This window comes from Pseudoliparis swirei, chromosome 4 (assembly GCF_029220125.1).
Source record: "Pseudoliparis swirei isolate HS2019 ecotype Mariana Trench chromosome 4, NWPU_hadal_v1, whole genome shotgun sequence".
NCBI classification, from domain to species: domain Eukaryota; kingdom Metazoa; phylum Chordata; class Actinopteri; order Perciformes; family Liparidae; genus Pseudoliparis; species Pseudoliparis swirei.
The window spans coordinates 31,309,975-31,332,963 of NC_079391.1; the positions used below are offsets into that span (position 1 = coordinate 31,309,975).

Genomic DNA, 22,989 nt, shown 5'->3' on the forward strand with positions numbered 1-22,989 from the left:
GTTCAGCTCGGAGGAATTAATGAGAGGCGTGTTGGGATAAATACTATTATTATTTATTATTATTTTGAGAACAGAGAGAGGGAGGGAGGGAGAGAGGGAGGGAGGGAGGGAGAGAGAGTGGGAGGGAGAGGGTAGGGAGGGAGAGAGAGGGAGGGAGAGAGAGGGTAGGGAGGGAGAGAGAGAGGGAGGGAGAGAGGGAGGGAGAGAGGATAGGGAGGAGAGAGAGAGGGAGAGAGGAGGGAGGAGGAGAGGGGAGAGGGGAGAGAGGAGGGAGAGAGAGAGAGGGAGAGAGGATAGGGAGGGAGAGAGAGAGAGGGAGGGAGGTAGGGAGGGAGGGAGAGAGAGGGAGAGAGGGAGGAATAGAGGGAGGGAGAGAGAGAGGGAGGAGGGGAAGAGAGGGAGGGGAAGAGAGGGAGGGGGAAGAGAGGGAGGGAGAGAGGTAGGGAGGGAGGGAGAGAGGGAGGGAGGAAGAGAGGGAGGGAGGGAGAGAGAGGGAGGGAGAGAGAGAAGGTGAGAGAGAGATAATATAGAGGGGGAGAAAGAGAGAGGCAGAGAGAGAGAATAAGTTATGTCCCCAAAGGAGGGGGGTGGACGCTTGTGAATCCTTGAAGGCCTCGGGGAGAACGAGCTTCTCGTAGAGATTCCCCCCCCCCCCCTCACCTGTCGGAGCTCCTCCAGCACCAGCGTGAAGACCCAGAAGTAGAGCATGATCTCATAGAGCCCGGGGCCGAGCGGCGGCGGCGGCCGGAAGTCCAGCAGCAGCACGTAGGTGAAGAGGAAGAGGAAGGCGAAGTACATGAGCACGTTGCCCAGGAACACCGTCACCGCCGCGCACCAGAAGCGGCGCCAGCGGCGCAGCAGGAAGCGCCACCACACCGACGCACAGCTCTGGGCCTCGGGGCCCCCGGGGGACGAGTCCCTTTGAGGACGGAGAGGGGGAGGGGGAGGGGGAGGGAGGAAGGGAGTGGGGGGGGGGGAGAGGGAGAGAGAGAGAGGGACGAAGAGAGGGGGAGATGGAGGGAGGGAGTGAGAGGGAGAGAGAGAGGATGATCTTTGGATCTCTCTCCACACATGAAACACAGTTTTCAATCTGGATTAATGAGATGTTGTTGTTGTTGTTGTTGTTGTTAAATAGTTGATGACTCGGTGTTCAGGCTGGATCTGACGTGTTCGGACCGTTCAGCTCCAGTTTCTCCACATGTTGTATTTGACGTTGTGTTTCCTCGTGTTTGTCGCTCAGCTCGAGTCGTGTTCCTCTCGGGGTTCAGAGAAAACTTCTCCTGAAACTCGAGTTTCATGAAACTCACAGCGGGTCGTCGTCGTCGGTCAGCAGTAAGGCCTTCTCCGTGTCCAGACTGTCCAGCTCCACAAACTGATCGCGGCTGGTACGGTTATCGAGTTCCTCATCGCTGGGAAAACAAAGAGAGAGAGAGAGAGAGAGAGAGAGAGTCAGGATGCGCGTGGCTGCGGGAGGAGAATCCCTCAGGATGGAGCACCTGAACTTGATGAGGTTGGTCCAGATGAGCGGCGGACAGAAGAAAGCCACCACCAGCTTGGAGATGGACGTGTCCGTCCTCATGGTTCCCCACCAGATCTTCGTGAGCAGGGCCTACCATGGGGGGGGGGGGGGGGGGATCCATAATCTATATATATTTATTTATATATATATATATAAGTCTATGCTTTTTTCCATTTTAAAATTGTATATATACAAAAAATGCTCTCTCTTTCTATATATATGTGTATATAATTTTAAAATTCACAGCTGGGGTGGAAGAAAAACATATATATATAGAAGTATATGTTTTTTTCCATTTAAAAATTGTATGTACACTACCGTTCAAAAGTTTGGGGTCATCCAGACAATTTCGTGTCTTCCATGAAAACTCACTTTTATTTATCAGATGAATTGAAAATTGAATAGAAAATATAGTCAAGACATTGACAAGGTTAGAAATAATGATTAATATTTGAAGTATTAATTTTGTTCTTCAAACTTCAAGCTCAAAGGAAGGCCAGTTGTATAGCTTATATCACCAGCATAACCGTTTTCAGCTGTGCTAACATAATTGCACAAGGGTTTTCTAATCAGATATTAGTCTTCTAAGGCGATTATCAAACACAATGTACCATTAGAACACTGGAGTGATAGTTGATGGAAATGGGCCTCTATACACCTCTGGAGATATTTCATTAGAAACCAGACGTTTCCACCTAGAATAGTCATTTACCACATTAACAATGTATAGTGGGTATTTTTGATTAATGTTATCTTTATTGAAAAAACAGTGCTTTTCTTTGAAAAATAAAGACATTTCTAAGTGACCCCAAACTTTTGAACGGGAGTGTATATATACACAAAAAAGTATATATATATATATATATACAGGACTGTCTCAGAAAATTAGAATATTGTGATAAAGTTCTTTATTTTCTGTAATGCAAGAAAAAAATTATTAAATATTAAAAGAATAAAAGGCTTGCAATATTTCAGTTGATTTGTAATGAATCCAGAATGCATGACATTTTTGTTTTTTTAATTGCATTACAGAAAATAAAGAACTTTATCACAATATTCTAATTTTCTGAGACAGTCCTGTATATATAATTTTTGTAGATATATATAGAATTTTAAAATGGAGCCCCAGACATAAGAGTTGAAAAACATATATATATATATCTATATATATAATGTTATATATATTAAAATTGTAATATATGTATATATACAGTACATACACAGATCTTAACATCTGGATGCAGTTCACCACAGTTCACCACAAGAGGGCGTCAGCTGCCTGTGAGTATTTCCACATTTCTTTCTTGTGGCTAAAGCCGTGCAGCGTCAGCCAGGAGCCGGCTGGTCCCCAGGTGAAGAGTGCATAAGGCGGCAAAATGAACCACATATTCAAATGCACAATATTTGGTGTGAAAGTTAAAGGGGACATGTCATGACGCCCTCAACGCCTACATACATTTGGGTATCGAGGGTGGCCACCAACACACAAACCCTATTAGTTTTCTTTCTCTTAAAGAGACAGGCGCTAAACTACACCTACAGGTACAGGCGCAATCAGAAAAATGTGGTTCTTTTTAAAAATGTCAAGAAAAAACCCCCAAACATCCCGGTACCTGATAACGAGCGGGGTGCGCGCGTGGCCCTTTAAGTTACCTGAACTCCATCGTGGGCGAAGAAGGCCTTGGCGTCGGCCTCGGTGGCCAAGTTCAGCACCGTGGATTTGCTCCAGCAGTGCGTCCGCCTCACCAACAAGGCGTGCGCCCGGTCCTCGCTGTTGGAGTAGCACTCCCCGAAGACATCTGGACCAAATCAGAGCAGGTGTGCAGATTGATATCCCATCCCCCTCTCCCACGCCCTTCCTGTGTTCTCCTTCTTCCGGTTGCCGTGCTCACCGAGGGCGAACTGCTCGTACTTGGCCTCCTTCATGCTGCGCGCCGACTCGGCCTCGGACTCCAGCCGCGCCATCTCCTTCAGGATCTTACAGCCCGCCAGCGCCGCGGCAACCGCCTCGGGGCCCTGGTGGGGTCAAGAGAAAAGGGGAAAGCTGGATCCCGGAAAGAAAGGAAAAAGAATCGACGGAGAGCTGTTCGGTCGCCGTGTCGGATCGGGCTGCATATTGTGTGTGATTTTTTTTAATTTAAATGATGGACCTTTTGATGTGAGCGGAGAGCTTCGACGTCAGGAGAGAAGGATCAGTGTGAGTGTGATCGCGGGTTCAAACCCCCGGGCTTTGCATTTTGGTCTCACCTTGGACAGGAAGTGGAGATAAAGAAAAACTACCCTTGAGCGTTAAAGGAGTGACAGTGTCGTCGCCCCCCCCCCCCCTCCCCCCACACACACACACATACACAGAAATATAATGGTTCTTTAAAAGGCTTTGTGGTTCTATGAAGAACCATCACCTACTGAAGAACCATTCTTTCATTTGAGGCACCTTTATAGGTTCTTTAAATAACTCTTTAAGGAAATGGTTCTTTACAGAACCTTGGTTTGAAAGGTTCTTTGAGACACCTTTATAGGTTCTTTGAAGAAACACTCATAAAATGTTTCTTGAAAGAACCCTGTCTCAAAAGTTTCTTTGAAGAACCAGAAATGGGGCCTTAAGGAACCATTTTGTAAGGTTCTTTGAGACACCTTTATAGGTTCTTTGAAGAACTATTTAAGGAAATGGTTCTTTACAGAACCTTGGTTTGAAAGGTTCTTTGAGACACCTTTATAGGTTCTTTGAAGAACCACTCATAAAATGTTTCTTGAAAGAACCCTGTCTCGAAAGTTTCTTTGAGGAACCAGAAATGGGGCCTTAAGGAACCATTTTGTAAGGTTCTTTGTGACACCTTTATAGGTTCTTTGAAGAACTATTTAACCCTCCTGTAACCTTCACATTGACTAACATATTTTACCCTCGGGGTCAATTTGACCCCAGCAATTAAAACCTCCAGAAAATTATTAGAATTAATATTGTTTCCCAAGTTTAAGTGTGAGGTACTTTATGTTTGTTTGTTGACTACCTAAATAGCCCTTTAAATAAATAAAAAAGTTGATATTTCTGATATGTTTGACACAGTGAAAAACAGCCTGGGGTCAAATTGACCCCAAAGAACACCGACATTAAACATTGAATGGGGTCAAATTGACCCTAAAGGTAACAGGAGGGTTAAGGAAATGGTTCTTTACAGAACCCTGGTTTGAAAGGTTCTTTGAGACACCTTTATAGGTTCTTTAAATAACCACTTTTAAAATGTTTCTTTAAAGAACCCTGTCTCGAAAGTTTCTTTGAGGAACCAGAAATGGGGCCTTAAAGAACCATGTTTTGAAGGTTCTTTGTGACACCTTTATAGGTTCTTTGAAGAACTATTTAAGGAAATGGTTCTTTACAGAACCCTGGTTTGAAAGGTTCTTTGAGACACCTTTATAGATTCTTTAAATAAATACTTATAAAATGTTTCTTGAAAGAACCCTGTCTCGAAAGTTTCTTTGAGGAACCAGAAATGGGGCCTTAAAGAACCATGTTTTGAAGGTTCTTTGTGACACCTTTATAGGTTCTTTGAAGAACTATTTAAGGAAATGGTTCTTTACAGAACCCTGGTTTGAAAGGTTCTTTTCGACACCTTTATAGATTCTTTAAATAAATACTTATAAAATGTTTCTTGAAAGAACCCTGTCTCGAAAGTTTCTTTGAGGAACCAGAAATGGGGCCTTAAAGAACCATGTTTTGAAGGTTCTTTGTGACACCTTTATAGGTTCTTTGAAGAACTATTTAAGGAAATGGTTCTTTACAGAACCCTGGTTTGAAAGGTTCTTTTAGACACCTTTATAGATTCTTTAAATAAATACTTATAAAATGTTTCTTGAAAGAACCCTGTCTCGAAAGTTTCTTTGAGGAACCAGAAATGGGGCCTTAAGGAACCATTTTGTAAGGTTCTTTGAGACACCTTTATAGGTTCTTTGAAGAACTATTTAACGAAATGGTTCTTTACAGAACCCTTGTTTGAAAGGTTCTTTGAGACACCTTTATAGGTTCTTTAAAGAACCACTCATAAAATGTTTCTTTAAAGAACCCTGGTTCGAAAGGTTCTTTGAGGAGCCAGAAATGGTTCTTCTGTGGCATCACTCTGAAGAACCGTTTTCGATTCCAGACGGCACCTTCAGGTTCTTAAGATTTTGTTACCGTCCTTCTTACTGTTTAGATTCAATCTTTTAACACACATAGAAAAAAACCATTAGAAGCATGCAAGGAACGACTGCGCTGCCAACCCCCCCCCCCCCCCCCCAAAAAAAAGAACCAAAGCACTCGATATCAGACTGTCAGCTGCAGCAGGAGTTGACATTTGCTTGCAAAATTGAAAAAAATAAATAAAACATGTTTTGGAAAGGCAGCGCTGGATTAAAAAGCCTGCAGGTCACACTGACGCCAGAAGAATGTAGAAGTATTTTATCCTCCTCGGGTTGATTCCATTTCTCGAGTCGGGAAGTCATTCTTCCCAAATCCGTGTGTTCGTATTACAAATAAGACGTGTTGTATTTAATTGCTCCCAGCAGGTTAGCTGTTTCTGAATTGTTGTTCTGACTTGAGGGGTCGTCTCCCGGTTGGGAACACATTTTTTAGATTACTCCGAGACCACTGCAACACAAATGTCTCGCGGGGTTAAAAGTTCTATGTACGACATTCAGATCATTAATATAGGAATGAAAACAACTATATATGTGTAGAGATATAGTGGAGTATTGTTTACCTGAGCGGAGAATCATAATTTGTGTTTCCACAATGTCGGATCAATACTTTTCTGCTGACAGAAACGTAACTGTTTACTTAAACGTTAGCAGATTTTCTTTTTAATATGATGATGACAGGTTGTTGTATATGGGTGTTGGCAGGCGGTCCCCTCACTGTGGTACGCTGACTCCTGTTTCCCTCAAAGGGAGCACGATGGTTTCAAGTGAAGCCAAGGCGAAAGAGTCTTAACATTGTCATTCTCTCTCCTGACCACCAGGGGGCGACTCCTCTTGTTTCTATAGAAGTCTATGCTTCATGTGTGAAAGCTGTATTTTCTCTCCTGACCACCAGGGGGCGACTCCTCTGGTTGTATAGAAGTATATGCTTCATGTGTTAAAGCTGCTTTATCTCTACTGACCACCAGGGGGTGACTCCTCTGGTTGTATAGAAGTCAATGCTTCATGTGTTAAAGCTGCATTCTCTCTCCTGACCACCAGGGGGTGACTTCTCTGGTTGTATAGAAGTCAATGCTGCATGTGTTAAAGCTGCATTCTCTCTCCTGACCACCAGGGGGTGACTTCTCTGGTTGTATAGAAGTCAATGCTTCATGTGTTAAAGCTGCATTCTCTCTACTGACCACCAGGGGGCGACTCCTCTGGTTCTATAGAAGTCTATGCTTCATGTATTAAAGCTGTTTTATCTCTCCTGACCACCAGGGGATGACTCCTCTGGTTGTATAGAAGTCTATGCTTCATGTATTAAAGCTGTTTCATCTCTCCTGACCACCAGGGGGCTCCTCTGGTTGTATAGAAGTCAATGCTTCATGACTCTACTTCTCTCTTGATGTATTCCCTCAGTAAACATTGTAAACGTGAGTTAATGTCTCAATCTCTTGATGTATTCCCTCAGTAAACATTGTAAACGTGAGTTAATGTCTCAGTCTCTAGTTTCAAGTCTTTTTAGCTCACGGTTCGGAGTACCGTACCTGGTCGCCTGCTTTCAGTTACGTTGCTGTACGTTACGTGTTTTTCTCACCGCAAGTGAAATAAGAAGATAGATCCCGCTCTCATATCAGTCCATGCATTATGAAGCTGGAGCCAGGAGACCGTTAGCTAGGTAGTAATTAGCGAGTGGGCGAATTCTGTTACTTTTGGAGACAGGAGGCTCGCTGCTTCCCGATAAGCTAAGCTAACGGTCTCCTGAGTCCAGCTTCATATGAAATGGCTACATGCTAGCTGTATCTATCTTCTTAGACTCTTTAAAATAGTGTAACAACATCAGGTTTGGTTTTTTTTGTGCACACATGTCTGGTCTTCTTAGACTCTTTAAAATAGTGAGTTAACATCAGGTTGGTTTGTTTTTTGCTTGTGCACATGTTGGGTTGGTTGACTACTGGATGACAGATTGTTATTTTTCAATGTGTAAAATAGTCAAAAACAAAAATGTCATGCATATATCTGGAACATAAATTACCTTTTATATTTTATTACGATTGTTTTTTGTTTACAGAAGAAAAAATCCAACAAAAATCTCTAAAAATCAATCTATCCTCTCTCAGATGTCTGTTAAATAAGGCTCAGAAACTCAGGCAAGTGTTTCCCAGGAAACGGTGTAGACAATTCCCAGTTAATTTGTCATTCAAGTTGTTTGTTTTCATACCCTACTAGTATACTTTTGATATACTCTAATATTTTTTAATAGGTGATTTGAGTTCTTAAGCTGTAAGCCAAAATCAGCAATATCACAGAATAATTTGTAAATGAAGCAGCTTGATAATAATTGATATTTTGATGCATGATTCAGATAATTAAATAATCAACTCATCTTTCTGAGACATAAGACATAAGACAAACCAGTCAAGTTTCTTTGTTGTTTGTTGTTAGAATATGAATGCACTAACCACAGTTTGAGAACTACCTTTTACAAAAGTGCACCACATTTTTTTCACAAACCACTAAAAGCAGACCGGGCTTTTTCTGGAAGTGGGCTTAATTAAAGAGACTCGCACTAAAATGGAGTATATCAGACAAAAAGTGAAGACAGGCAGTATGAGTAAAGTAAAAATACAAGTATGAGTCTGAAAATAAGCGCGATACGTCCCCTTTATTGGCCCTCTACCTTGGAAAATAAACCTTTTTATAGGAGTAACCTGACACGAGAAAAAAGAAGGGCAGCGTACTAAACATGCTCTCCATTTTGAAGCTACACATAGCGTAGTGGCTCTCAACTTTCTCTATTTAAATGATCAATCGTCCCATACACCACGCTGTAAATATTCCCCCTTGTATGCATTTAGAAACGGGGGTATTTTGCATGCATAAGCCAGCCTGCAAGGATAATTGTAATGTGTGTTTCACCCACAAGAGATGCTTCAAACCACACAATCATGAATATATCCCATATGTGCAGATATCCCAGCCGGAGTGTGAGTGGGGGGAGGAAAAAGAAAGACAAAAGAAGATTTGCAGTGGGGGGTTGTACACACATTCAATCCAATTACCATCATTTCAGATAATGTTTTAAATAAGACGCAAGAAAAAGAGCACAAAAGGGGTGACCGCGTGGGAGATTGCAATAATTGGTTCGCTCAGTTCGGGGAAGGGCAATAAGAAAATGAAAGGTGCCTCGAAAAAGACGTCCAAAAACAAAAGAGCAATTATCATTGATTGGTGTATTTTTCTTTAAACCCTTCACAGCGGATATATTTCGCATCGCCTTCGTCGGGACTTCTTTTGAGCGCTCTACCTCACAGCCCGGTGGATTCCCCGCCCTCGGGAAGCTGCACGACCTTCATTTGAATGTAATGTTCTTGGAGATAAGATGGCTTTCTAGTTCACCCGAGTTCCTCATAAATATGCAGTTTTAAGAGGTGCTCTTTTTATCTGGGGTTGGCATTGCCATACGGCACGACTGACCTGTCACTCTCACCCCCCCCCCCCCTGGATGTGGAACACACATCGAGCTTAACGGCATCGTTTGACTTTGCCGGGAGACATTTGGGTTTTATATAATCGATTTGAGATGAACAGAGACGCCCAAAGCGAGACTGACCATGGCCCAGAAGTAGTTGGCCATCTGCTGCCGGTTCTGAAGGACGGCCCAGAGGAAGAGGTCCCTCCAAGGATGCTCGCAGCGATCCTCGAACTCCACCAGGTTCTTCTGGGTGTGGAACAGTCGGCCCTTCGCCGGCTTCTCCTGCAGATCACACACACACACACACACTTTGATTAAATATGTATTAAGCAAACCGAGCGTGCGGTTATCACACGAGTCATGCACTCTATTGCGCAATCTATGGTTATTGCTCCCAGTGTCTTTACCTGGTGGTCCGTCGGTCTGTCTACAGGAGATGAAGGTATTATTTTAAAAAATGACATTAAACACGCTGAGCCGATAGACCCTATGCCCAGAAGCAATTTGATGTTAAGTCATCATCTGAGCTATAATTTCTTTTTAACAGCAGGATGCAGTGCTAACAGCATCACAGAGATGGGTAATGAACTGCAACTCCAGAGGGTATATTTAGACGAGACTTCCGAGGGTGTTGAAGGCGGGTTCGATGTGCGGCGATCCATCTCTTAGTTTCGCTCCATTATGGAGAAGTCGATGGCCCAAAAATAAATGTGAGCGGTCGCACGTTGACTAACGGGGTAGAGGACAGGAAAACTCCTCAGTCCTGATGTCATATTACATTTACCCTTGGAATTACCTACAAATTACAACAGCTTTGTTGGTCGGATGTATGTGTTTTAAGCCTATAAGGGTCGGATGAAGACATCGTTAAAGATTCACTGTTTTTTTCTCTCCAAGAAATGTCTTTACCATGAAGTCTCTGTACTGACATGCGTCTATCTAAGCATTTAACGGTTTGAAAGGAAGTTGTCTGGGAAGGTTGGAAGGGAAAATCACTGTCGGTAGATATCATTATATACTTTAAGATGTCAGAAAAAGACAAAAAGATTGGAACAAATGTTAGGTGGAACTTAATCCGTCAGTTGGAAAGGATGGGAGGCAGAGTGAATGACTCACTGTGGGGATCTTCTGGTAAAAGCCTTTGCAGGAGTCGTGGAGGAAGTCTTTCAGCACTTTGGCGACCTCGAAGAGGGTGAAGCGGGGTTTTCGTTCCCCTGTCTCGGGCGGGTGGTGCCCGGGTGGACCGGGCTTCCTCCCGGCTCGGAGCAGGAGCTGCTTCTCCTCGTACTTTTTGAGGAGCAGGCTGTGGAGGAGGCTCTTCTCCGACACGGACCAGTAGAGCTCCTGCAGGCGGCCGTAGGTCAGGAACTCGGCCAGGTTCACGCCGTTGTCCACAAAGAGGCGCACAAAGTCGGGTTTGTCGTTGATGAGCGCGTCCATCATGACCTCTTCAAGGTCGCATGCCTGTAAAGATGGAGCGTCTTTGTTACAATGACTCCGCCTTCTCTTCTTGTCGAAAAAGGCCCTCGTAATTGTGAGGCTATTTTTGCTCATATCTAATGAGTCTCTGGTCGATAAGTCCCTTTCTTATTGATTGAAAATGAATGTAAGTATATAAGATACAAAAATGTAATACATACTCGTGCAAAATGGATTCTTACCACTGCTAGATAGCTTTAGCCATCTCTGGTTCGGTGGGTAGTCAGTACAAACATTCATGGTCCCCAGAAGATTAATCCTACTGAATTTGATGATTTCCTGATTGCTTCTCATCGCGGTTGACATTTGTGGTTTTCAGTGAAACGTCCTGTCGATTGGTTAACGGGTGTGTCTTAAATCGAGTGGCGACCTACGTTGCTGCAAAATGAGGCAGAGATTGCAGTTCCTCAAATGACCTCCTGAGGCTGGCTCCAGAAAGCGAGTCAATCCCCGTTGGGTCGAGCCATCGTGATAAAATGTCAACGGAAATCAAAACATGTTGGCACAAAAAAATAGTTTGGCCCTTTAAAAAGCTAAAGCTATGTTCATGAGAAGGCAGGGGGTTTATCTGAGGCCTAACGTTAGACATAATTAAAGGGCGTGGCCTCTTTACATGACAGGTGGTTGCCATCTCAGGTTGCTAGCTGCTCCGCCAACGATCAACGTCTTTGACAATTTTCTTGAGCATTCGGCCACGTTGTTATTGCCGATATTGCGAGATCTAGCCTCACTGCTAGTGCGGCTAGATTTTCGCGATGTCAGTTTGAATGGAGACGAGACGCAGTTCAACCCCTTATCAAAAATAACCGTCCGTCTCACCTTCCAGTCCACGTCTCCATTGAAGATGTCGCTCTTGGCGATGTCCACCCGGTTCCAGGCCACCGCCAGCTTCAGCTCGTCCAGGAAGTCTTGGGCTTCCTGGCTTTGGCTCTTACAGGCTGATACACACACACACACACACACACACACACACACAAGATGTCAACAGGTTCACAACATATGAAGTGCTCAAAATGTCAAAGCCCTCTCTCTCTCTCTGTCTCTCTCTCTCAGCTGAAATTGGCAGTTTCTCGACAGCACATCTCTCAGAAGGTACTTTACCCTTGACCAGAGCTTTGAGGATGACCGTGTCCAGCTCGGTGCTTTCCTGTTCAGGGTCGTGGACGGTGAGGAGATGCACGTGATCGAGTATCTTCTTGATCTGATAGGCAGGTCGACAGTCAGTTGTTACTCATGACTCTATTGATAATGCATTGTTTTTATTCTTATGAATGCAAAATTACAATCTCTTTACTGCTTATGTCAGGTTGAAAAAAATAAAGAATCGCTTATTATTATCCCCCTTCCCCCCGACACCCATCTTAACATCCGAAATTAGGTCATCACCAACACATTTTGAAGATAACGATGAACAGATTCAGCTTCCCTCACAATCTTCCCCCAGTGTGCCCCCATTTTTTTTCTTTTTCTGGCAGCGCCGTCGTGATTCTCTACGTATTTGCTGGCTGCAACAAATCCAAATTCGCTCTCACCAGTTTAACCCAGTTACTGACGTCGGTGCCGTGGTGTTCATTGGGAAAGGTGTCCAGCAGCAGCTCGTGAACAGCTTCCGCGTCCCAGCAGCCTTTGTTCATCAGCGTGACGAGCATGTCGGCCACGCCTCCCGAGCCTGCCAGGATCAGCCACGGCGTGGAGTTGCCGATGCCTTTGTGCATCCTCTGCGGACGGGAACACAGGGATCTGAGTCGCCGGGCGAACTCACAAACATCCTGCATTATCTTTTTAGTTTCAACTGAATAATTCCTCAACTTAACACAAAGAAAGAGTCGTATTGGTCGGCTTCTCGCCGCTAAAGTTGCGGCTAGATTTTTCTTCTTTTTTTTTTTGCAGCCCGAGAGATTATTTTTGTGGGAACAGAATTCATTCCTGCAGTCTGGCTTTGGCCCGCGACTCCGGGATGTAGCACTGCCAAAAGAAAATCTCATCCGGAGCCTGTAATTCTCCCGACTAAGCCACTGTTGTGATTGTGCTATATATCCATCGTTTAAAAAAAACGGTCTCTTTTGTGGTCGCGTCTTTAAAGTTCTTGAGTCGCTAACCGGCCGTATTAAACCCAATGAAACTCACCTCCAGGATCCGAGGCTCCCCGTGGACCAGGAGACACAGAACAGGGATCTCGAAACTGCCGACACCTGAATGCACCAAAGTAGAGTACATTCGGGAATATTATCTCGTGCATCTCGAGAGCGTCTCAAATTATTGCTCAATGCCCGCCGTTGTGCAATCGGCGCCTGCTCTCAACCGCAGAGCAAGAATTATCTGACTGAACTACATCTGGGGACCAATATCTCTTTCACAGGATCCCTTTCGTCTCCTTGTTGTGAGCAGTTAAACCAACGATGGATGCTCACCAATTACGAGTTATTAAATCTTTTTTGGAGGGCTCAAGGGGTGAAGCAAGAGGAGAACAATCAAATCAGACAGAATAACTAATAGAATATTTTTTTTGTTGCTCCTCATGTTTATCTTGTGAGCCCTTGAGGGGTCCCGACTCATAGATTATAGGTCTAGGATGGGGTTCCCCAGAAGAAGAAAAAAGGAAAAGAATACTACTACATAGCGCACTCGGTAGCCCAGCCCCACGGCCGAGGTAAACACAGCCACGTTTGATGCTCCCTCAAGGCTACTCCACTGACTCACGACTGATTATACGGCAGCAAAGGCAGAGAAGAAAGAGCGCACACGCCACAATTAATTTAACATTCATGAACAACATTATAAATGAATAAATAAATAATGGCTTGAAGAATGTTTTCTGATCTCAAGCGTACACACACACACTCAAAAAAACGATTCAAGCCCTTCTTAGAGGTGACACATTTAAATATTGTTTGATACATTTAAATAAATCAATTACAAAACGAAGATATTTATATTGAATGGGTGTAACACAAAATATAGGAATACTTTCATTTATTAGATTTATTTAGGTTACACTCACAAAAATGATTCAAGCCCTTCTTCGAGGTGACACATTTAAATATTGTTTGATACATTTAAATAAATCAATTACAAAAATAGATATTTATATGTAATGGGTGTAACACAAAATGTATGAATACTTTCATTTATTAGATTTATTTAGGTTAGATGGTGCGCATATCAACTAAAAATAAATGCGTTTCATTAAGGACTACCCTTCGCGCATGCGTCAGCTGAAAATCAGTTGTTTACATGAGGTGAAGACACTTTCAGGGCTGTACGGTGGTGTAGTGGCTAGCACTGTCGCCTCACAGTCAGTGGTCCGTGGGTTCAATTCCCAGTCCGGGCCTTCCTTCTGTGTGGAGTTTGCATATTTTGTTAGTTAGTTAGTTTATATTTTGAGTTGGACAAACACAAATTAATTTAATTTCATGAATATCGTTATTTTATTTTAGATGTATTTGATACAAATGAGTTGGACGAACTTAATTACATTTTATTGCACTGATGTGCTAAATTTGAGTTGGAGTTGCATATAATGATTGGATGGAAAACCTGCCAACAATTTAATTGAGTTCATCCAATGAGTCATTTCTTTGAGTGCAGTGTATTTAAATCTCCCTCTTGGACTACACTGCTCTAGTGGAAGATGTTCTCTGTCAACCTGGAAAGGAGGAATAAAGTCTCGGAAACAAAATGGCCTCTGTCTGTTTCATTCCTTACCGGAGGAATGTTGCAACAGAGCTTCTCCGGGAATTCCGTGACACGAGATTCAACGAAGCCGCAGTCAAAGCCTTCTTTATACAACGTGAGGTTTACGCCTCTGAGCCACCGGTCCGACACACAAAAGTGCTGATTCGGATTTATACGACAACTTCAAAGAAGAAGTCCCCTCTCCTTCGTCCTTAAGGGTGAGCTCCTCATCCTGATCACGACCCGAGACCTTGTATCTGCTTCCCCGAACCCCCCGAGTGTGGAAAGCCATTAGTTTTACGACAGCAGGCTGGTCTACCCATTATTTCCCCGCTATACTAAAATCACTCTAAAACTCCTGATCACCTTAGCTCCACTTTCACATTTTACCGCTACACTGCCTAAATCTGGCAAAGCAACACCGGTTATCTGAGCTAATTTGCGGTTGGAAGACAAAGAGTGCTGAAGTGAGGGGAGTCTAAACGTTCTTTTGTTATTCCATCTCTTGTATTTACTCCCCTTGAGCTGTAAAGAGTCCAAACCCAACACACAGAATTTTAATGGCGGACATATTCCAATGGGGAGCAGATTTACGGAGCTTTACAGTTTTGAGGCGTCGGAGTTTTGAGGCATCGGAGTTTTGAGGCATCGGAGTTTTAAGTCATCGGAGTTTTGAGGCATCGGAGTTTTGAGGCATCGGAGTTTACGCCGAGCCGAAAGAAAAGAGGTCATAAAATATGAAGCGGGCGTTATTCATCAACGTCTGTAGAGAAACAATACTTAATGCATCCATAATTCAAATAAAACGACTACTCCTACTTTTAATATTTAAGTGAATTTGTACAGCTTGCATAGTTTATTCATAAAAAATGCAGGAACGTCAACAGGCAACAATTAAAAATTCCGCCGCCGCCGTTCAGGATTCCCGTTCCCCCCCCAAAAATGGGTATTTTACCTCCATAACCGGTGCGCTGGAGAGAGACGTGTTTCAGCAGCTTGACCCTCATCTCATTGGTGGCTCCCGGTCTTTCGGGATCCTCGTCCACCAGCACAAAGTGGGAGTGGTGGCTGTCCAGGGAGTAGACCGAGCCGTGGGGCAAATCCTGCGGCGTGTACACTGCCGGCTCGCCCGCCTGAAGACGAGAGGACCGCACGCGCAAAGACGTGTCATGATTGAAGTAATATCTTTTTTATATCTTTTTTTCCTCATAGCTTTCTCTATATATGGAAGCATATCGTCTCCGTAGGGGCAGAGACCTTGCTGATGAGCGCCTCTCGGTTGTGGATCATGTTCCAGGGCGCGATGCCAATGGCCACGACGCGGACTTTGGAGGAGGTGCTGGCCAACGAGTGATCCCTCACCGCCTGGCCCAGGTGCTTGGTGATGCCGTAGCGGAGGCCGTTAGTCAGAATCCACGCCCCTAGAGAACGCAGAAGCAGTTGGACTTGTGTGTGTGTGCGTTTTGGTATTTTTCTTTGTGCACTTGGTAGCGGTATCTATGGGAAGTAGAAGCGAGTCTCGACCGCGCGTCGAACCGCAGAGTCGAGTGTGTTTTATAAAGAGCTGATTATGCAGATTAGGGTCGTGCAATTAAAAAGCACATGAAAATGAAAAAGGACTTCCCACATCTGATTGATGTGTGCTCTAGACGGATCGGGCCCCGTCTACATCCGGGATATGGTCACACCGTACACCCCGGCACGTTCGCTCCGCTCGGCAACAGCCAATCGACTTGTGCCTCCTGCACCTCGAGCTAATCACTCGAAATCCAGACTGTTTGCTGTCCTGGCTCCTCAGTGGTGGAACGAGCTCCCCACTGACATCAGGACAGCAGAAAGTCTCTACATCTTCCGTCGGAGACTGAAAACACACCTTTTCCGACTATATCTGGATTAAAACACAGATTAGGATTTCAGTGGCACTTAGATAGCACTTACTTATGGTACTTTTGTAGTTCGACTATGTTGAGGAAATGTTACTTCCTGTATTCTTGTTGTTCTTAGTTTGTACTCTAGGTTGAAATGCACTTATTGTAAGTCGCTTTGGATAAAAGCGTCTGCTAAATGACATGTAATGTAATGTAATGTAAAAGACTCCGCTCTTGTCACCTGTGCTCTGCGTAGCCTTCACCAGTCCCTTCCTCAGAGTGTCTCTGAGCCAGGGCTTTATCTGAGTCGGCTCATCCCCGCCCACCAGCGCCACCACCAGGTGCGGCGGGGCGAGGCCCCACTCCTCCGTCAACATCTGGTAGATCAGCACCGGGTCGGTGTCGCTGCTCACCCTCACGAACTGGAAATGAAAGGAGGCGAGTCGGGGTCACCGATCCAGAAGAAAATACTCGTCGTGGGACCTTTTCCCGGGTTTTTTTTCTCCCACCGCGGGGGTTTCACCTTTCCTCTGGTCTTCGTGAACCCGACGAAGTCGATGTCGCCCACCCTCCCGGCGGCCCAGTTGCTCTTCGCCTTCTTCATTCTGCCGGTGAGGCCTCTGGCGGCTTTCTGCAGCGTCTCGTCCACTGTGGAGGAGCAGGAGCAGCCCAGCGGCACGCTGGGGAGGAACACGCAGTATATATTAGCACTGTAACTACGTCATTATCTCAGAGGTGTGAAAGGTTTATATTGTCATTAGCTCTGTGTTCAATGTAAAGGTTCTCCACACGCTATAAGCAGCAGCAATATAGTGGAGGGATGCCAGAGCCTTTTGGGTGCATGTTAGCGCCGTTAGCTGCATCGACGCCATGTTGAGAGCCATGTGGAGTCAACAGAAATGCTCTGAATTGTTTATTTAACCCCTCCACTTCATTGTCCTGGTTTTTTTTGTTGTTGTTTATTGTCTATTCCTGTGTTTGAACGTCGAGAGCGACGGGCACATTCCTCGTATGGAAACGCATACATCGCCAATAGCGCTGATTCTGATTTTAATCGCCTGAGACGAGTCGTAGCTAAATTTGTCGGTACGATTTTTCTATTAATTTTCATATTAGTTGGATGGATTCATGTCAAAAATTAACAAAATAATAAGAAACCAACACAAGGATAAACAATGAAATCCACAGTTAACATATACAGCGAATGCTAACGACAGTAAATAACTTCATTAATGATGTTTAGAAGTAATCAGCCCTTTCTGTGTGAGAACATCTGATGTACTTATATGTCAATAAGTACATAATGTCTTGCTCTGTACATGAATAGGCCGTCAAAAGACAGAAAGGTATATAGACTGGTTCCTGTGTGTGCTTCCTGTATGTCGCACTTCTTCCATTCACGGCCTGGCAAATCCGATGGTGATTCCTTTTATCCGGAACACTCAACTGCACCGTAATCCATTTACAGATCAGAGCTTCTGAACGCACTGCTGCGTCCGCGGGCTTCTCGTCTCCGACTTTAACGCCACGCCACACACACACCTGAGCTCCTCGGACCACTGCAGCACTTCGCCGCATCGCAGGCATCGCGTCTGCGGCCGCAGCGTGCCCTGCAAACACACACATTCACAGACACAAGAAAAAAGGCCTTTAAATTCCCTCTAAATCCATTAGGACTCGCTCACCAGAGGAAGAGAGAGAAAAGGGCCGGCGTACTTGTGGTCGATGCAAAGTCGACTGAATTTTCATCCTCGCTTCACATGCAAAGTGCTTCCTGCGTGATGCTCCGACTAGGAATTGAAAGCGATAAAATTGGTCCGCGACGCCGCGTGGGCTCTCGACCCAGATCCTCTGAACCCAAAGAGGTTTCATTGAGCACGTTTGGGATCTGATCTTTTGACATCACGGCCGGCACAGAACTTACGTTTCATATGTGAGTTATTGATTTACAAGGAAAACCGCCCCATGTCTGTTTAAATTTAAAAAAAATAATATTTTATTAGTGTTCAGAATCTCACGTCCACATATTTCAATTTTTCTGATTCTATGTATAAAAAGAAGTAAAACAACCCCCACAAAAACAAACACATATACAGATAATAATTTTCACAACAAACTGCAGGAGATTGCTGGAGATCCTGGCAAACTCTGCACTTTACTTTACTCAGCACTTTACTTTGTTTTCCCCCTGTATATTTAGTATTACTATTAGTATTTAGTTTTTAGTATTTAGTTTTGTGTTTTATATTTATTTCATTGATGCTCTGATGTGCAACGCTGCTGTGATTTTTGAAATTTCCCCACTGTGGGACGAATAAAGGAATATCATATCATATCATATCATATATAAATGAATGAATGAATGAATGAATGAATGATCTTTATTTGTCATTGTGCAAAGGAACAACGAAATTTAGATGCAATCCCAAGGTGCTAATAGGACAATATAAAAACAACAAGACAATATAAACAAGACAATATAAAAACCAGAATGAATCATAAATAAACATAGGGGAACTATACATAAGTGTAAACCTAAGTTTTTTTATTTTTTATTGCACGATTCCTCATATTGAACGGGGATGCGACATTTGACTCTCTAGAAACTTAGCAGCGTTTAGTGCGCTTATGGCCCTCGGAAAGAAGCTGAACTTGAGTCTGTTGGTCCGGGTATACATAGTCTTGAAGCGCCTGCCTGAGCGCAGCCGTACAAAGTGTTCGTTGCCCGGGTGAGATGGATCCTTGAGGATCTTGACTGCCTTCTTAAGGCAGCGAGAGCTGTACAGTTCTTGCAGGGAGGGGAGGGGGCACCCGATGATCTTCTGGGCCGAGTTGACGACCCTCTGAGCGCGTTCCTCTCTGCGGCTGTGCAGCTGAGGAACCACACGCAGATGCAATAGGTGAGGACGCTCTCCACGGAGCAGCGGTAGAAGGACACAAGCAGATCCTGTCTGAGGTGGTAATTCCTGAGTATTCTCAGGAAGTAGAGTCTCTGCTGTGCCTTCTTGACGATCGCCGTGGTGTTGGTTCTCCAGGACAGGTCCTCAGCCAGGTGAACGCCCAGGAATCTGAAGACCGAGACTCTCTCCACACAATCCCGTCAATGTACAGGGCTGGATGACAGTTTTCTTCCTTCTGTAATCGATGATCATCTCCTGGGTTTTGAGCTTGTTCAGCTGCAGGTTGTTCGCTTTGCACAACACAGACAGCTGCTCCACCTCGTCATGATGCGGTCTCGTCACCCGGAGATGCAGCCCACCACAGTGGTGTCGTCAGCAAACTTTATGATGGAGTTGCTGGGGTGGGCGGCGGTGAAGTCATTAGTGTAGAGGGAGTAAGTAGGGGCTCAGCACGCAGCCCTGGGGGACCCGGTGCTGAGGCTGAGGGCCGTGGAGGTGTGGGGACCTATCCTCACCCTCTGGGGCGGTCAGACAGGAAGTCCTTAATCCAACGGCAGGTAGAGTGTGATAATCCCAGGTCTGACAGTTTTGTCACCAGTCTGTCAGGAAGGATGGTGTTAAATGCCGAGCAGAAGTCCATGAAGAGCAGCCGTGCGTAGCTCCCCCTCCAGGTGAGACAGGGCAGAGTGGAGAGCTGTGGCGATGGCGTCATCCGTGGACCTGTTTGCTCTGTATGCAAACTGGTGACGGTCCAGGCGGGCGGAAGGATGAGATGATGTGGAACGAACCAGCTTCTCAAGCACTTCATGGGGATGGGGGTGAGTGCCACTGGACGGTAGTCGTTTAAGCAGCTGATGGTTTTCTTTTTGGCACCGGGATGATTGTGGAGGTTTTCAGGCAGGATGGGACGGTGGCCTGGGACAGGACTGGTTGAAGATCTTGGTGAAGACCCCGCCAGCTGGTCGGCGCAGTCTCTCAACACCCGTCCCGAGACGCCGTCCGGCCCTGCTGCTTTCCTCGGGTTCACGGCCTTCAGCGTCGTCTCCTTCGTGTTCCGTGAGGATGAGGCTGCTGTGGGCTGGTGGGTGTGGTGTGGCTGCTTCCGTTGGTCCCACCTCGTGGCGGGCGAGAAGGAGTTCAGCTCTTCCACCAACTGAGGGTCGCCCCCGTCGGCCGATGGGTGGCTGGGTCTGTAGTTTGTCATGTGTTGGACCCCCTGCCACACCTGCCTGGAGTCGTTACTCTGGAAGCAGTCCTCAATCTTCGCCTTGTAGTCCGCCTTGGCCCTTCTGATCCCCCGCTTCAGGTCGGCTCTGGCCGTGCTGTATAGCTCCCCATCTGCGGAGCTGAAGGCGGTGTTCCTCTCTCGGAGCAGACGCTGCACCTCTCCCGTCATCCACGGCTTCGTGTTGGGATGTACCCGGATACGCTTGTCCACGGTGACGGAGTCTATGCAGTGCTTGATGTAACCCAGGACCGCTGAAGTGTACTGTTCCAGGTCCTCGTGCTCGAAGACCCCCCAGTCGGTGGACTCAAAGCAGTCTTGCAACTGTGGAGTGGCACCTTCAGGCCACTCCAAAGAAACAAAAACAATACCGTAGTAACAAAACTATACATAAAGCGGGGAGAAATCATTTTCCATAGAGTAAAGAAACATTCTTTGGTTAACATGAGCTGTAATCTGCTCCATTCTGTAGATTTCTGTTACAACTAATTAATTAATTGTAGGACACTCTGGTAATAACCATTTTCTGGTAATAGTCTGTTTACAGGCCACCAGCATTGCATTCATCAAGTGTCTGTCTCCTTTCAGCCAACTTGGAGGTATATTTCCAAGGTACAGAATCTTAAAACCGCCCCAGTCTGTTTTTACCTCCGATCGCTTGAGCAATAAATGACACCGAGTTAAGAACCTCCTTCATCATTGGGAGATAATCCCTTTGCCTGAGTGAACACTTTTATCAGCCGGCCTTATTTGCGTGGGCTGTTTGTGAAAGATGATTAGAACCAAAAAAAAGAAGAAGAGGAACAAATAATACATGCAGCACAAGCGCACATTTATTTGACGGAGAGCTTCTCGGGGTACGAACGAGCATCTTAATATAATTGCGGTGCGACGTTTAACACACACACACACACACACACACACACACACACACACACACACACACACACACACACACACCGAGAGTCAATTTGTGTTGAGCCATCTGCTCTAATGTTAGTGAGCAGCTTGCTGTGGAGGCCTTTATTTGACTACAGGTCTGGATCTGGGAGGGAAAAGACGATCGGGTATGCAAACAGGACCATTTGCATGCAAAGGTACGGACACACACACACACACTCACACACACGTACTGTCCTGCACCACCAACAGAGGACCACCGCACCACTACAAACCAGTAAGGACCTTAGTTTCCGGTCCCGCGATGTCATTAAAAATGTGTTTTCATGAAGGAAAGTCATTACCAGAGAGAAGAATGGCGTCCTTGTGTGACGTCTACCGATCAAAGAGAGGACCTCCGTGCACCCGTTGTTCAACGCGACACCTTTGTTTTCTTTCCACTTTCATGTTCTAAATATTTAAATATTTCTTCGTGAGACGAACATTGCGGAAAAACAACCACGGCCCCTTTTCTATTGACAATGTTTAATCTGAAGAGACTTGGCTGCATGCACGAATATCAACGACACACATACACACACACACATATATACACACACACACACACACACGTCCTGCTTGAAGTGCGGCATGAGGAACTCGTCTTTTCTCTCGCAGACCAGATGAAGACAGTGTTTCGTGTATCGGTCGACCCGGCCACCCCCCCCCCCCCCTTCGGACCCGTGTCGGAAAAACCCAACTCTATTTAATTTAACGTGTTCCTGGAGAGGAAAAGTAATATTTGTTTTTGAAGCAGTATTATCACGGGAAGACAGAAACAGCTTTCGCTTTAACGAGCCAGGAAAAGAGATAAGATATCGCTCAGAGGAGAAGTGTATGAAGAAAAAACCCATTTGTAATACTATAGGTGTATCTCTCTCTGGAGGTCGTTATGCACCCCCACGACTTTCTGCTTTCATCTTCAAACTCAAACTCTGTAATTAAATCCTCCACATATGAAAGTGTGAACTATTCTCCATTACACAACCCACACATCGCAGAATTACTTTTTCCCCACAATGCTTCATCGCCTCTCGAAGCTCCATGCGGGCTGGGCGTGAGCCGCGTGTGTCATTAACAGATAACGCTGCATTGTGGGGGGGAAAACGTTGGCCGTCGTACACAAATAACACACCTTGACCACGAATAGTCTTTTTATGCATGATTAACAGAAAATAAAAAGACAGCTGTCCACACTCACCATAGGTGTGCCTTGTTTCTCCTGCATGGCTGGAATGAGCGTTCCTCTCGCCCTCCTGCCCGACAACACACCTGTAATTGGCTGAGGCTTTCTTCTTCTGCTTCTTCCTGCGCAGGTGAACTCTACCTGTGCAAAGGCGGGGGCTCCCTGCCTCCCTCCTCCCCTTTTTTTCCCGGAAGCCGATCCCAGATCCCGTCGCTTTTGCATGTCGCAAATGTCTCTCATCAGGACCATAGGCTTTAACTCTAGTGCAGACCTGGAGGATGACCGGCCCTCAACTTCAATTCAATTCAATTCAGTTTATTTGTATAGCCCAATTTCACAAATTACAAATTTGTCTCGGAGTGCTTTACAATCTGTACACATAGACATCCCTGCCCCAAAACCTCACATCGGACCAGGAAAAACTCCCAAATAACCCTTCAGGGGAAAAAAGGAAGAAACCTGCAGGAGAGCAACAGAGGAGGATCCCTCTCCTAGGATGGACAGATGCAATAGATGTAATGTGTACAGAAGGACAGATTTAGAGTTAAATACATTCAATGAATATGACAGA

General features: G+C 45.2%; 1 protein-coding gene across 3 annotated transcripts in view; it reads right to left on the minus strand.

The window, feature by feature from the left end:
- The window catches only part of trpm5 (transient receptor potential cation channel, subfamily M, member 5), a 29,432-nt gene extending 6,948 nt beyond the window's left edge, over nucleotides 1–22,484 (minus strand). For all 3 annotated transcript variants that reach the window (XM_056412559.1, XM_056412558.1, XM_056412560.1), the window contains exons 1-17: nucleotides 22,434–22,484; nucleotides 17,711–17,778; nucleotides 16,692–16,848; nucleotides 16,410–16,590; nucleotides 15,558–15,721; nucleotides 15,256–15,433; nucleotides 12,753–12,817; nucleotides 12,158–12,343; nucleotides 11,727–11,826; nucleotides 11,445–11,563; nucleotides 10,263–10,610; nucleotides 9,285–9,428; nucleotides 3,412–3,535; nucleotides 3,173–3,318; nucleotides 1,497–1,609; nucleotides 1,308–1,409; nucleotides 661–919 (exon numbers count right to left, since the gene is read on the minus strand). In XM_056412559.1, the coding sequence (XP_056268534.1) occupies nucleotides 661–919; nucleotides 1,308–1,409; nucleotides 1,497–1,609; nucleotides 3,173–3,318; nucleotides 3,412–3,535; nucleotides 9,285–9,428; nucleotides 10,263–10,610; nucleotides 11,445–11,563; nucleotides 11,727–11,826; nucleotides 12,158–12,343; nucleotides 12,753–12,817; nucleotides 15,256–15,433; nucleotides 15,558–15,721; nucleotides 16,410–16,590; nucleotides 16,692–16,848; nucleotides 17,711–17,778; nucleotides 22,434–22,460 (2,481 nt within the window). In that variant the 5' untranslated portion in view covers nucleotides 22,461–22,484. The remainder of the gene's footprint in view (nucleotides 1–660; nucleotides 920–1,307; nucleotides 1,410–1,496; nucleotides 1,610–3,172; nucleotides 3,319–3,411; nucleotides 3,536–9,284; nucleotides 9,429–10,262; nucleotides 10,611–11,444; nucleotides 11,564–11,726; nucleotides 11,827–12,157; nucleotides 12,344–12,752; nucleotides 12,818–15,255; nucleotides 15,434–15,557; nucleotides 15,722–16,409; nucleotides 16,591–16,691; nucleotides 16,849–17,710; nucleotides 17,779–22,433) is intronic.
- Between the last annotated feature and the right edge of the window lie 505 nt (nucleotides 22,485–22,989).